At 39.0% G+C, this 14,545-nt stretch overlaps 1 protein-coding gene across 2 annotated transcripts in view; it reads right to left on the reverse strand.

Moving 5' to 3' along the window:
* Positions 1 to 12,848, reverse strand: part of NUDT14 (nudix hydrolase 14) — a 61,911-nt gene extending 49,063 nt beyond the window's left edge. The window contains exons 1-2 of one of the 2 annotated variants that reach the window (XM_061464168.1): positions 12,686 to 12,821; positions 1,937 to 1,999 (exon numbers count right to left, since the gene is read on the reverse strand). Coding sequence is in view for 1 of the 2 variants with exons in the window: in XM_061464166.1 (XP_061320150.1) it covers positions 12,690 to 12,770 (81 nt within the window). In the remaining variant the exon portion in view is untranslated. Of the gene's footprint in view, positions 1 to 1,936; positions 2,000 to 12,685 lie in introns of both variants that reach the window. The other variant, XM_061464166.1, reaches the window with a different exon arrangement.
* Between the last annotated feature and the right edge of the window lie 1,697 nt (positions 12,849 to 14,545).

Here is a 14,545-nt window from a genome sequence, read left to right on the forward strand (position 1 = left end):
GCCAACAGTGATGGTTTATTTCAGCAGAAGATGAGAATTTATACAAGAGATATATAGGTTCATATCTAAATCTAAAAAAAAAAAATTAATAATAATTATTTACAATGTTACACTCAATATACAAATTTATCTGTTTACCCTGTTTTTCCACATCCTGACTTCCAACCTAGTTTGTCAGAACACAGTTTTTGATCAAAAAGCACTGAACCGATGTGACACTTTTTACTTTATAAGTAGAACAAACAAACAAATAAAAAATGTGTTGAACTGCTTTAGGCTTTGCCTAAACTAGGATGAAGTAGAAACAATGCAAGTGGCCTCACCAATCAGAAGAGCAAAAAAATATTTTATCCAGCAAGGTTGGAATTTCAAGAGTTTATAAATATATATGCTAAGGATCTTAGTGTTTGGCCAGACCCATTTATAGCCTAGAATCATTTTATGCAGCAAACCAAAATGCTACACTCATTCCAAGTGCTAATTAAAACAGCAGCTAAATTACAAGTATAATTGAAAAATTCCCTAAAACAGTAATAGCAAATTATCAAATTCTACATCATTGATTACACAGTAAATACTCCTAATTTTAATGATCTCATACATCATGAAAGTCCTACAGAATCACTCAAATAACGTTATGCTTTTCAGGATATATACCATTTCTAAGGATATAATGTGCAGAAAACCTAGCAATTGCATTTACCTCACATTAGGCTCTTGGGAAAAACTATTTTCCACATCAAGAGTCAGATCTGCAGTCAGAATCATGCATAGATGTACGTGTTGAATTCCAGGAAGAACTCACAAATTAAAACTGAAACTACAACACTGAACATTTCTGAAATCTTAAGATGGATAGTGAAGAATGCACCGTGTGCTTTAGCAGCTTGCTAAGGAATCCTTCTAGTCTTTTAAAACAAATGCTTGTATTTGCTTACTAAATATGCACCTTGATCATATGCAGCATGACATCAGAACAAGCATCTGACTTAAAAAAATGAAGCTCAAAATCTCAGTGGCAATGTTTTCTATGCACACTTTTTGTTTTCCTCAGCTTTTTTTGTTAGATCTACTACTCAACTTTAAAATAATACACAATTTACTGGCCAGGAGAACTGTGGAGGTAAAAGAAGATGGGGAGAGGGGCAGAAAGCAAGAGGACCAGGTTCCAGAAGAAACACAATTACTAGATACACAAACATATTTTGCACACACTGAACACACAGAATAAATTTTATACACCACAACACAAAGAACTACTTCAGAAATACATAAGAATTTGAAGCACTGGGTAATTAAAAATACCAGAAGGCAGCATCCTTACAGGGAAAGAAAATGAAAAAGCACAGTAACCACCACCACCGTTTTTATGCTTGTGTACTTTTCCCTCTGTATGTAGGAAAAAAACAAAACTCTTGAGGAAAAAAAACCTTGCACACACAGACAGGGTCACACAAGTTATGAAAGAGATACTTAACACAGGCTCCTGAGCAGATGACAAGCTATTAAGCTTTCACCTTTAGGTAGTTAGGATGATCTGATGTCTCTTTTATGATACCTCCCCCTTTTTTTAATTAAAATCTACAGTGTGTTTAACAAGCAATTCTTCCATCAATCTTTGATGTGTTTTACTTATAAAGCAGTGACAATTTTCAGTTCAGACTCCTTAAAGCTCCAGAGAAACCATTTTCCACTCACTTGCTTTGAAAGCCATTATAACAATTTGATGAAGAACAGCAGCAGGGGGCTAACAGAAGCCAAGGCTTAGTAACAATCTTTAGATTTTTCTTCTAAGACTTTCTCACAGACCCTCCTCACAAAGATCCTCAGCGCTTTTCATCCTCTCCTCACAACCTCCCCAAAAAGATCAGTTCAAAGTGACTGTTCCTGGAGCAACTAGCTCCAGGTTCTGATATTTTCTTAATTTCACTTTTACCTCTCAATTTTGAGAGACTCAACAGGAATCTAATTCCCATAATGGTGGTCATGTCCTCATCCTCTTCCTGTTGGGAAAAAATAATACACAGTAGGAGTCAAGAAGTAACTTGGGAACATCTTCTAAACTGTTACCTATTCTAAAGAAAGCACTGGCAAAGACAAATATACCCATTACTTAAAAGTCATATACAACTGGCATTCAGTTAATCAAATTAATTAGTGATTAACTGATTAATGATTTATATACAGTTCAATGTTTTACTGCAGTATTTCTGAAACCTTCATAATGACAGTGACCCTGTAATAGTTTAATTTTTGGAATACAAAGAACCATGCAAGGCAACTGCAAATCATCTTCAACTACTCTTTAAAAATGGGAACTGCCTGTAACAAATGCCAAGTTCTTTGGTTATAGCTTCATGCAAATGTAGAAATCAAGTTTTATGGAAAACAGAACTATTAGGATAGAATCACTAAAGCATATTTTTTAATCTCTGTCTTTCTGTGCTCACCACCATTTTATTTCTTTATTATTATAGCCACTTGAAGGACAATCTTTGCTGATCACTAATTTTGGGGAACTTCTGAAACTCCAGAGCTCTACAGATTCTTTAATTGCTATATTCAAATAATGCCACTGCGGTCAAAACACCACACATGTAATTTCTGCAATAGGAACAGCTACTTCCATGAAGCAGGACATAGCTATTCACCCCTGTCCTGGGTTCAACAACCCCAGATTCTAGTTACAACCTCAGTAGACATGGCTAGGAGCAAACATGGACTAACGGAGACCAGATACATTGCCTCCTTGAGGACAGGGGCAGCACATATGAGAAATCTGAGGTCAGAAAAGACAGATGGTGGGGATGCTCATTACAGCCAAGTCAGCCCTTGTCCTTACACTGTTAAGCTTTATGTTTTCCAACTGGTGACTCTCAGCATGTGTTTCTACTTTATTTTAGCAAGCTTGTATTTGTAAAACAAACTGGGAGAATACACTGTGGAATAAACTTTGAAATGTCTGATAACGTATCAGTACTTTCTCAGAGCAACATTAACTTTCTGCAGCACTCCCTTCTGCTAAAGTAATACACTATTAAAATGTTAATGCAATGTCTGGGGGGGGGAGTTAATGATATTTTCTTTAAAAATTAAAAAAGGCACACACAAATTCTAAGTCAGTGAACTGACTTATAATCCTGTCGGTAAGCACATAAAAAGTTTTTGTTGGCTTTGAGATAATTATATCCCAAATATTGGATAAAGAAGATTCATTAATAATTTAAACTAAAGAAGTTTCAAGAAGTACAGAAACAATATCCTGAAGAACAGGAACACTTGTGTATAATTTTCTACAAGGATACAATCACTTTGCAGAATTGAAAAAATATAAGGCTGAAAAGACCTCACAAGATCACACAGCACAACTCTCAGAACAAATATACATAAGTGCTATGTTACATAATATAGGCCAGATACAGAATATGCATCTAAGCATTATCCAGTCACAGCCTCCATTCAGCCTGTTCCATTATTCAAACTCTTCAACCATTTGTCTGATGTTAGGATTAAAATAAATACTTGCAATACTGTATATGTAATTGCACTGCAAGATTGTTGTGCTTGAAGTACACGACCTGGAGTTCATCATGAATGCTACTGTGGAATAATCATTTAATCAAAATTACCATTAGCACTACTTCTTTCTACATTAGTTTTCAAGTATTAATGCTTACTTCTCCAGGAGGGTAAATTTTTCCTTTGCCAGATTTTCTATTTTCAGAGAAAGAACATCTCTCACCTTTAGGAGTTTAGCCTCATTTCCCTATAATGTATTCATCACCGCTCAGCACATCTGTCCCAGCAAATCCCATTTCCTGTTCTATTCATGAGGCTCAGCAACCTGGAGATTTAGCGATTGCTGCCACACTTTTCCCATGGCCTTCTCACCTCTTACTCCCCCCACGCACCCCGCTCCCATTGTTTATCATCTGTTCTCCCCTGCTGCAAACTGCTGTCAGATGTTCACTTATCCCTAATCTTACTTACTGCTTTTGATATTCTTTCTAATCCAACAACCTGTCAACTGGGGCATCAGCCCATGTCCAGACCAGCTGCTCTGTCACAGGCCATAAGATTCCCTCTCAGCTCCAAGAGGTATTTAAAGGATTTTGACACAGCAACCACAACGTGAAACAAATAATTAATGCTGTTTTGATCAGTGATCAGGACTTCAGTGTGACATAAGCTGACCAGTAAGAAAAACTGAGCTTTACTTTGTTTAAACTTCAGTAAACCTTAGCGTTACTGTATTAACAAGATTTTGATCATTGTCTGAAGGCCAGTACCAAAAAGCTAAGTTCTTTAACTTGTTCTGGTTAAAATTATGAAGAATAACTAATCTGAATGCAAGTCAGAGGGGCAGTGAACATTCTCTGCCTGCTGTTTAAAACATGCTTATCAATGCAACATCAACTTGTGTAGAGTTTTCAAAGCACAGGAGCTGACCTTTTACAAGTTACACCTGAAAATACAAATGTATTTTAAATATGGCAGCACTTGAGGTAATTAAAACACACTTGTATTTTCAGGAATGTAATAAAGCATATCCCATATATATATCCCATGAGTTTCATCCCATATAGAAATCAAAACCAGACATTTTAAAGAATACTCCCATTTACAGAAAATGTCTAATTTCCATAATATTCAGATTTGCTATAAACACTTAAAATGTTAGTGTTCATCTGCTTTAAAACATACCAAATAAACATAGTGTCATTGCTGAAATGATTCAGATGACAGATATTTTTGTACTGAGAAAATTAAGTTTCTGCTATTTAAGCAAACATACGTATTTTGATCCAAACTGGAAAACAAATACAGCACTTAGTTGTTGAACAACATGAACATGATTTTACTTCTATGATCTACAAGAGATGGTACCAAACAAGTAAAATAATGCCTACTTTATACCATGCAGTAGTTGTATTTCACAAACACATACAAAATACTAGAAAATCTCAGTGATGGATTTTACAACATGGCTCATTCACTTCAAATTAAACTAATTCTATTCTTAGGGCTTGTCTATACCAGGACATTAATAAAATGAAGCCCAAGTAAGTGCCTTGATGAACTTGAATTCTGCTAGTTAAAACTCCATTAAACCCCCGTGTGGACACAGTCATTCAGTTGAGTTTACTGCTCCCTTAGGGCATGCACTGGAAAGTTAACATGGATTAAGGTAGGGTATAAATTCAAAGTGCAATCATACTTTGAAAATGGTTTAACATAAACAGAACCAGACTCTTTGTTGTAGAATGAGACGTGGAGTTAATCAGGGAAGTCCTGTGTAGACAAGCCCTTGCAGATGAGGCGTCTGGAATGGTATTGTCAAAGCCAGTGGTTTTCAACCTCTTCATCTGCAGACCTGGAGACATCTTCCAGTGAAGCTGCAGACTTTGGCAGTACATTAAAATCTGCTGATAATTGATCTGCTTTTCTTAGCTGACTCACATGGATGACCTACAAGTAGTCTAACGGCACTCTGTGAGCTACATATCAGAACTTGAAAAATACTGGTTTAAGCTAACTACAACTTACGTACCTCTTCCTAATACTCAATCTTAATTACACAGCTATTGCACAGTAACCCAAGTAACCTAGCTACTGATTACATTAAATGAGATTTTGATGTTCATTTATGCAACTGTAAACACATTTTCAGCCCTGTGCTAGGAAGTTAAAAAAGGTTAAAAAAGTTAAAAAAAGCCTTATGCTTTCCAGTAAGTGACATGTGCATAATATGACTGACCTAAAAATGCATTGTTTTGTCACAGCCAACTACTTTTCACATATTTACTTCAAAAAACCCTACACTCACTTGTCAAAGCATGCTGATAGAGAAATTAAGGTTAATACAACATAATATTTGCTGAAAAAAAACCCCAAGTATTAGTGTTGTTTTCCACTACTACTCTTATTAACAAATTCTTCTCATTTCCCCCTTTAGCAATCCATAAAAGTCCCATACAAAAATAACTTGTACAAATTTCCAGAATTGAATTCAAGTTATATGGCAAAGCAGAAGCAGATACACCTAGATTCCTTAATTTCTTCTTTTAAACCTGTGCTCTAATTGCAAAGAGCACTGTTTCTCCCAAAGGAAATTATGCTCCCTCGGTATTTAATTCCCTAATGTTTCACTTTTCTTTCACCCACATAAAAGAATTATACTGCGCTTCAACCATAATTCCAGTTAACACAGCAGCCATCAGATCAGTCAGATCAAAAATATGTCTCATCCAGGATTCTACCTCTGGCAGAAACCAAAGTGCCTAAGGAAGAATATACTGTTAAAATACTCTCAGCCTCCTGCAATTTGCAGCTCAGGGACTTCCTGAGCTAGAAGCAGTTATGTTTGCATTTAAGATTAATACTATGTACTGACATAATAGACTTGACAAGCTGAAGAAAATGAGACAAATTCTGCAGCAAAAATGGCATCTCCTTTTATTGCACCGCTTTGAAAAAATGAACTACAAATAAATATATTACTCAGTAGCATATTTCCTACTACTAGAGCCTTTTGAAGATTCAACAGAAGACTCACTTGTTTGAACAGGTAACTTAAAAATCTGTTTACTCCCTCAACAGCATCATTTTTAATTGTCAAAACAGAAAAGAATGTTTTATGTTTAGAAAAAAGCAGACGGAAGTTCCAGAGAATGTTTCAGGCAGCTGGGCACATTCATGTTGCAATTTCCATACCAAAAAAAAAAAAAAAAAAAATTTGAATGCAAAATCAGATTGTTAATGTTATTGTAACACTGCACTGCTTTGCTTTTTTCATCTTCAAAGATTTCAAGATACTAATGATACAGGCCTCACTTTTTTTCTGCATGTATACATATTTTAAACTTCATGACATCTCCAAGACAGTTAAATTGTAAGGCACAGAAACAGGGTGGTTGCTCATGGTCACACAAGAAACCAATAGCCAATCTAAGGTTAAAAATAGAAATTCCTTCTTCACTGATGAATTGCGCATTACTGCTGAAGTACATTTTCTACCCATTTTAAAGTTCATGTTGTGTTAAAATCTACAGACTTGAGAATTACTTCAATATGACTGTAAAACTCCAAGAGATTTTAACTGAATTCCCTTAACACCAAATGAAAATATCATGCATTAAAATTAAACTGAAAGGTGCATTTTTCACATTCAACTTCAAAGTGAATGACTCTAAATATTAAATCAATAGTGGAAATGCAATGAATGCTCAGGCACTGAGCATTCTGCTACTCTTAAGTGCAGAAGGAATGTGAAGCTCACGAACAGCAAATAGTTCCAATTTGCCACTACTGAATGTACAGTTCAGTCGATACAGATGGAGTTTTTGAGGTTTATCCCACATCACTGAAAGAGTTGCCTATTCAACATCCCACAGGCAATTCAAAATACAAACTCACTCACATGCATACTGGAAAAATTACTGATGGTTAATACTAGTCTAGTAGCAAACTTCTAAAAGTTCCTGGGCAGACTGCAAGTATATGTTTATATAATGCAAGGAAACAGTGGCAAGAACTCTCTTGCCAGAACAACCTTCAAACACAAAGCTACAGGAACCTGAGCTAGATCCACAAAGGCTTTGATATGTGAGCTCTGGCCAAAAGCTTTTGTAACAGCTCAAGGTATTATTCCCCCAGCTAGATGCTTCCCCCTGTGAGCTGATGCTTTGCCTCCCCTTGAAGGATACTGTCCCCAGCACAGAGGTCACCAAAAAGAATATGCAAATACAATTCACTTAGTTCTGTGCAAAGCTCAGCAATTTAGCTTAAAGGGCTGCTGGAGGTCTGAACTGGAACAGCAGAGTAAAAGCTGGAGCAAAACTACTTTCTGCTGATTCTCAGGGGTAATAACTGCTACCATGGGGACAAATCATTGCATGCAGTAACTTCTCAAATTATTACAAGATTGACCAGAGCTCTCTCTGTTAAAGCCCTGTGTTAGGGTCCAAATCCAACAGACAGAACCACTAACATCCCTGCTTAGGTGCTGATTAAGAAGACTACATTGAATACGAGTTCCCATTTAGCTACTTAATGCTGCCCCAACTCCTAACAACTCTTCTCAACTGTTACTTCTCAGAGTCTACTTCGTGACAGACTCAGCAGAATTATTAAACTTGATTTTTTTTTTGTCTGTCTAATATATAGGCCAGTGCCTGGATAACACACACAAAAGAGCTGAAGATTTACACACCAATGTGTTTCCCAGCAGTGAGCACACTCTGCTGTGATGTGGGAAGCAGTATTAATTGAAGCAAGATCTTGCAGACTGACTACCACATCCCAGGGAAATGCCCTAGCCCCTGGGCACTGAGTTAATCTCTCATTAGCCATCCCTCCAGGCTCTTGAATACATTATTTATGAAAAGCAGAAAATCTTCAATAGGAAAAAGTGAAAAGAGATTTACCATGGAGTTTCTGGTAAAGAAGCCAATTCTTCAGGACATGATATATGTTTAAAAAAAAAAAAACACAAACAAAAAACCACCAAAAACCAAACCCACTTTAGATAACAAATCAATTTGCACTTTGGGGGCAAGTACACATTAAACCCAGCCACATGCTATCCTATATGTGAGAAAAATTAATTATCTTCTTTCAATACCAAGCAGAACAAAAATATGTAAACAGGGTTTCTACCAACAAAATGAAGAGGATATTCATCAGGCTAACTGAGATACTTCATCCATCTCTCACCCTCAGGCCACCTCACTTAAAACAACATGGCTTACTTGACTGAGGGCCCCACCTGGGGGAAAGGGCCAATAGCTGAAAATCCTAAGTAGTAAGTGAGGGCCATTTTGAGGAGCTGTTAAGATACTTATTTTGAAGAACACCGTTTAAAACTGTACCTTACCCCTCCACGCTAACCCTAACCAAATATTCCTACAGTTTGCTGAATTGCATGACTCCTTTACTGCACTTTTATTTCTACCTTTGCACTACAGAAAGAGGGAACAAATAATTTTAAAAAGTGATTGGTACAGTGACTTGTCTGGTAAGCCTGGCTATTCGCCACAGCTTGGCTGCCTAACACCAAGCTACATGTTGCCTCAGTCTGCATTGTTCAAAACCTAGAATTCCTTCAGAAGGTACACACCTACTTTTATGCTCTATAGGAAACATTGAGAACTCATCAATTTCACGTAAAGTATGAGTGGGCAAACGAAGAGGATGATCAAAGATCTCATAACCCTCTACTGAGAGAGCAGATCCACCATCAGCATAAATTGCTGTACCACTGGGAACTGCTACAACTTAAGACAACCCTTATGACAGCAAAATAACCAGAAACGTTTTCCTTGTGGTCTTTTGGAAGAGTATTTCTATATGTAACCAATGTAACTGGTTCAATCCAAAGGATGACTCAAGCTCTTACAACACAGGGGAACTCAGGACTCAAGCACAAACCTAGAAGGACATTGATGGAGTTTTCCCTAACATGATAGAAACCACTTTAGTTCACTGGAAGTACATACAACTCTGTTTCTGTATGTGTCTGAACATCCAGATACCCGAGCTGGTCAAAACACTAATCCAATCTTTGGGCCTGCAATTTTGAATGTCTTAAGCACCTCTGAGAACAGGCAGATGACCTTCTGAGTCTCTGGCTCCACCCTTGATCAGGTGTGACTACAATTTTCTTCAGGTGCATAACCTGTGTAGGCTTAAAACAGCAGTTTGTTTAGACTTATCCCCTCTCTTGCTGCTCCCAAATGGATCCCCTTCTGATGTCTTGCAGTTTTCTGGTGGTCTGTAAACCTGCTAGAACTAGAGTGTTTAGAACTCAGTTGGGTGCAGGTTGAATGGATGAAGTCACACTAGCAGGGTAAACTCTGATATTATTCACATGTATCTAAATTTATGTTCCACTTATACAGACTGAACTGTTTCAGCTACAGTGATGGGATCCAAATTACATCCACAGAAGTAGCATTTCATTTAGGTGAAATGTCTAGGAATCAATGCTGTAATATAAATGTTCATGAATGCTCAGAAATAATCTTAAAATCACATGTATGTAAAAACCCTTTCAATTTCCTGTTTGCACAGAAAAGCAGTAGTTGTAAAACACAAAGTCATAAAATAACTCCCATTTCATATATGTTCTTGGGCAAAGAATTTATGTTGAAGTATCAATGTCTATTTTAAAAATGTACCTGTTTGAAAATAGATTTCAAAATCTTAATCTTCAAGGCCCAAATTATCCTTCATCAATATTATATGAACACAAGAATACGCAGCAGTGAATCTTCTTCAGACTATAATGAACTATAGTGGACATGTTACAGCTTCACAAAATGTACCTGTAAGATCACCCAAGCCTTCTGCTTACATCATGATGCCACATATTGCATCCAAACTAGTTTCAGTTTTCATAGTGCAGCAAATGTCAGTATTTAAGTCTTCCTCATATAGATTATTCTCTTATTCAGAAAGACTTTTTTATAAGATCTGGGTTAAGCTCAGCAAGCAGGTGCAGGGAATCCATGGAAGGGGGAAACTAATATTACTCTAAGATACAGCAGTAATTAGGAACTAAGAAGAAGAAAAGTTTCTTTTTTTAGCTAGTGAATAAAAAAAGTTGGACAGGGGGAAGGCCTACTCAGCATAAAACCATTAAGATCAAGGGCTAGATTTCGTAAATAATTTTCAGTCTTAGATGAGTGGTGGAATTTTCAGAAATTCTTAAGCAGATCATGCACCTATTTCATTTAGATTTTAAACCCTAAACTGTTTACTTATTTAATAGGGTTTTCAGCAGGCCTAAATCCCTTTGAAACAATTAGTCAAATGACTGAAAATACTCAGTATTTCCTCTGGTTAGTAAGTCAGTTTTTAAATACAAAATATGTTTTTAATAAACATAGGACTTGTCTCCCAGGTCAGGTGCAGGAAGTTGTGCATTTGTTGTTTATGCTCCCGGTAGGCTGGACGAAAGCCAGCTCCTGTACAAATGTCATATAAACTACAATTTCATGTTCATTTTAAGGCAGTGCTGTGGCCAAGAGAAACAGTCTCTGCCCTCAGCCAGTCCCCAAACACTCATCCCTAACCACCACATTACCACCTTCCCTTTGCCAGCATAAGCATTTGAATTAAATCAAAAGATTTTGTTTAGGTTAAACCTAACTTTTTTTTGGCCAATTAGGTATTACCTGGACCACATTCCTCATCTAGCTCCAAACACTTGTGCAAGGAGAAGAAGTAGCAAGATGTGCAGAAAAGACAAGTCTGTATCTTTTGGTGGCAATACTGGTCTCTTGTCAAATCATAGCACGCAACCAAACACATCCTTGTTTCTTCTTCACCATACTCATCTCATTGAAGGTACTTTTATTCAATTAAATATAATTTTGTAATACTGTTTTGTACATTTTAATTAAATCTCACTTTTCATGTAAATAGAGCATGACTCAGAAATTAAAATAAAATTACGAAGTAACTAACCCAGAAAAATTCAGAACATGAAAGAATGTTCTTCAGGTTTTCTGATCCCTAAAAATAAATCATTAATTCAATGGAAAGCCTTCACCTGTTCACAAATGTTTTACTTATCCCAAGATGAGAAGTAGGCTTTCTTTAGGAAAATTACATACAAAATGTATTCTTAAAAAAGGTGAAAAGATGGATTTATCTGTTTTGATGCAAGCTACTTGAACCCTTGCTTTTCCTTATCTCATTGCTGGACTTGGAACACAGCTCCTCTATGTGCATTCCCTTTTCTGTATTTTCAACTGATGTGTTTAAGAGCAACACAAAGTAAGAGAAGATATGGTCTGCAGCGTACATTTCTAGGGGCTGTCCAAATCCTGCTGCATTGTCACTTCCATGCCTCTCCCTGGGTAAGAGTTCAGCCTGGACGGGCCAATGCTGCATCATCAGCTACAGAAACAACCAGCTTCACGCATGACCTCTCTCACACAAAATGCTCAAGGAATCCTTTATTGCAAGAAGCGACTTCCCTTTCGCACCTTGCCTGCCACTGACGGAGGTGCCAGTTCTCAGGGATCCTGTGAAAGGTGACTCACATTGATGTAAAAATGCTGACCAGGCATGATTTCTCAATGTAGCAACCTGCTGCGCTAAGGGCTAGTCAGCAATGGGCTCGATCTGAAAACTACCAGCACCAAAGAAAGGCCCAAATCAAGAGGTGTCCACTCAAAGGTGAAAAACCATAACGGGGTTAGGACGACAGTCTCGGACCTCGCTGAGGTTGCGGGCACCGGGGGTCATGGCAGGCCCGTGGAGGAGCTGGAGTGGGTGGCAGACCCCACGGCAGTGACCCCACGGCCTTCCCAGCTACGACCGCTGCGCGACTAGAACCCCGCCCGCCCCGCTGCCCGGGGAAGGCTGCTGTGGGAGGGTAGCGGGAGCGCAGCCGGCGGAAGAGCGGTTCCGGGCGGGGCGGTAGGGCGCCACGCGCCTGAAGCACCGCTGCCCTCTCCCAAAATGGCGGAGGCGCGGGGGAGATGACAAGACGGCAGGGGGACCGCGGGCCAGCCAGCTCATCTCCCTCGGCCTCCAGGCCCGCCGCGCGGCTACGAGTCAGCAGGGGCTTCGCCGCCCGGGAGAACGAAGGGGCTGGTGAAAGGGACGGGAGGATCTGGCTCGGCCGTGAGGGAAGGGGCTGGGCGATCGCCAAGGGGCGAGCTGCTGGAGCCACTTACCTGTCTGTAACAGAGGCGGTAAGGCCGCAGGTAGATGGAGGAGGTGCAGGGTTTGAGCGCCAGATCCTCGATGGCCTCCATCCCTGCCGGGGCAGCGGCCGCCAGGAGGAGGAGGAGGAAGGAGAGAGGCGCGCGCAGCCGCTGGCGGCCAGGCCGAGGACGGCGAGCAGGCCCGGGGCACCGGCGCGGTACGGAGTCCGGCAGCTCCTTCCCTCCGTGCGCGCCGGCCCGGGGACGGGGCTGCGGCACCCTGCTGCTCGCTTCCCTCTAAGAGAAGAACGCTAGGTTTCATTCCCAAAACGGAGACACGGGTAGCAGCTCGCAGGAGTCTTGTCACTTTTACTCCTTAAAACCACCTACTTGTGCTGCAGTTTTCTTAAAAGTTGGCAAAGGTTCTCTGGGGCGTCAGTCATTTGCACACATTACACCAAAATGTATGTGTTACTTCTGCATTAAACAGAAAACAGGTCCCCCCCTTGCGAGCCTGAAGGCTTGATGTAAGCTGTGTGCTGAATTTTGCTGCGATCCTGGGCATGTGTCATGTTTTGCAGGATGATGACCTCGATGAGACACTGGAGCAGATTGCTTTGGAAAGTTGTGGATACCCCATCCCTCGAAGTGTTCAAGGACAAATTGGACAGGGATTTGACCACCTGATTGCGTTGAAGATGTGCCTGTCTGTGGCAGGGTGGTTGGAACTAGCATCTTTAAGGTCCCTTCCAGCCCACACTATTCTGTCATTCTATGAAAAGCGCAATCTCATTTCTGCCTGCATTGTGTTTTCATGTCAAAATGGGAGTTTTATGAATGGTGTGGAAAATGCAGGTACAAATAAAGACTTGTTGGTAGCCAGCAGTGTGTCCTTATTTTATACTGTGGTATTCTATGTGAAAGTAATGGAAGTCTTCATAATAATGGTTCTATGATTTGGTGCTTTTCAAACTTTACCTCTCAGGGTCGGCTTCAGTCATGGCTACATACCCAGTCCACGGCAGAAGAGTAAATGCAGTTTCATTAGACTCCTCTGGCTGTTTTCAGCAATAAAGTTACAAGATAATTACCCTCCCCCCACCCCTTTAAAAAAAAAAAAAAAAACACTATTAGATTTAGGGATTTCCTGATTTTCATGGGAGTTTGTTCATCGTTATGTAACATTAGGTTAAATTCCCTTTGGTTTTTTAGTACTCCTGATAACAATTTTCTAGGTTCATTAGCAACAGAGCTCATAATTTGTGGTGTCTGAATTGTTTTCACTTGCCACGCAGATGTTTCAGTGCACAGCTATTTTAGTTTCTGTATAAATCAAATTATGTTGTCACTATATTGACCACACAGAATAATTTGAAATTTCTTGTGTTTGTTTCTTTTTTTCTCTTTCAATCTATTTCTCTTGCATCACAAAGAAAGAACCACATATGTTATGTGGTAGGAAGCATCTTAGCAGTATAGCTAAAAAAATCCAGCTCCAGCAATTAAAAAACTCACTAAGAAGTAAATAAGACAGCATTTACATTGCAAAATGCTTACAATCAGTTCTGATAATGCAAGTGACAGGTGTTTGGTGGGACTGAATAGTGTGGTTTTTAAAGTATATTTGCAAAGCTGTTGTAACAAAAAGGCTACAATGTATTTTACTAGCTGACTTTGAAAATATTTGTGTAACTCTATTTGCATCATTAGCTATGTCCCTCTATTCTGGGTTTCTTTCAGAATGATCTTGAGGTCATTCAGAGCTCCTGGGAACTTAAGCTGTATTTTTCTATTAAATTATTTCAGTCTTCCAAGTCCAGTTCAAGTATAAACACAGTTTCCATGCACAGCAAGTTTACAGTATCTCTGTTTGCTTCTGTTAAAAG

The sequence above is a fragment of the Pezoporus flaviventris genome, unplaced genomic scaffold (genome assembly GCF_033815535.1).
Source record: "Pezoporus flaviventris isolate CSIRO_AGI_PZ_B2104156 unplaced genomic scaffold, CSIRO_AGI_Pfla_v1 ptg000036l, whole genome shotgun sequence".
Classification (NCBI taxonomy): Eukaryota; Metazoa; Chordata; class Aves; order Psittaciformes; family Psittacidae; genus Pezoporus; species Pezoporus flaviventris.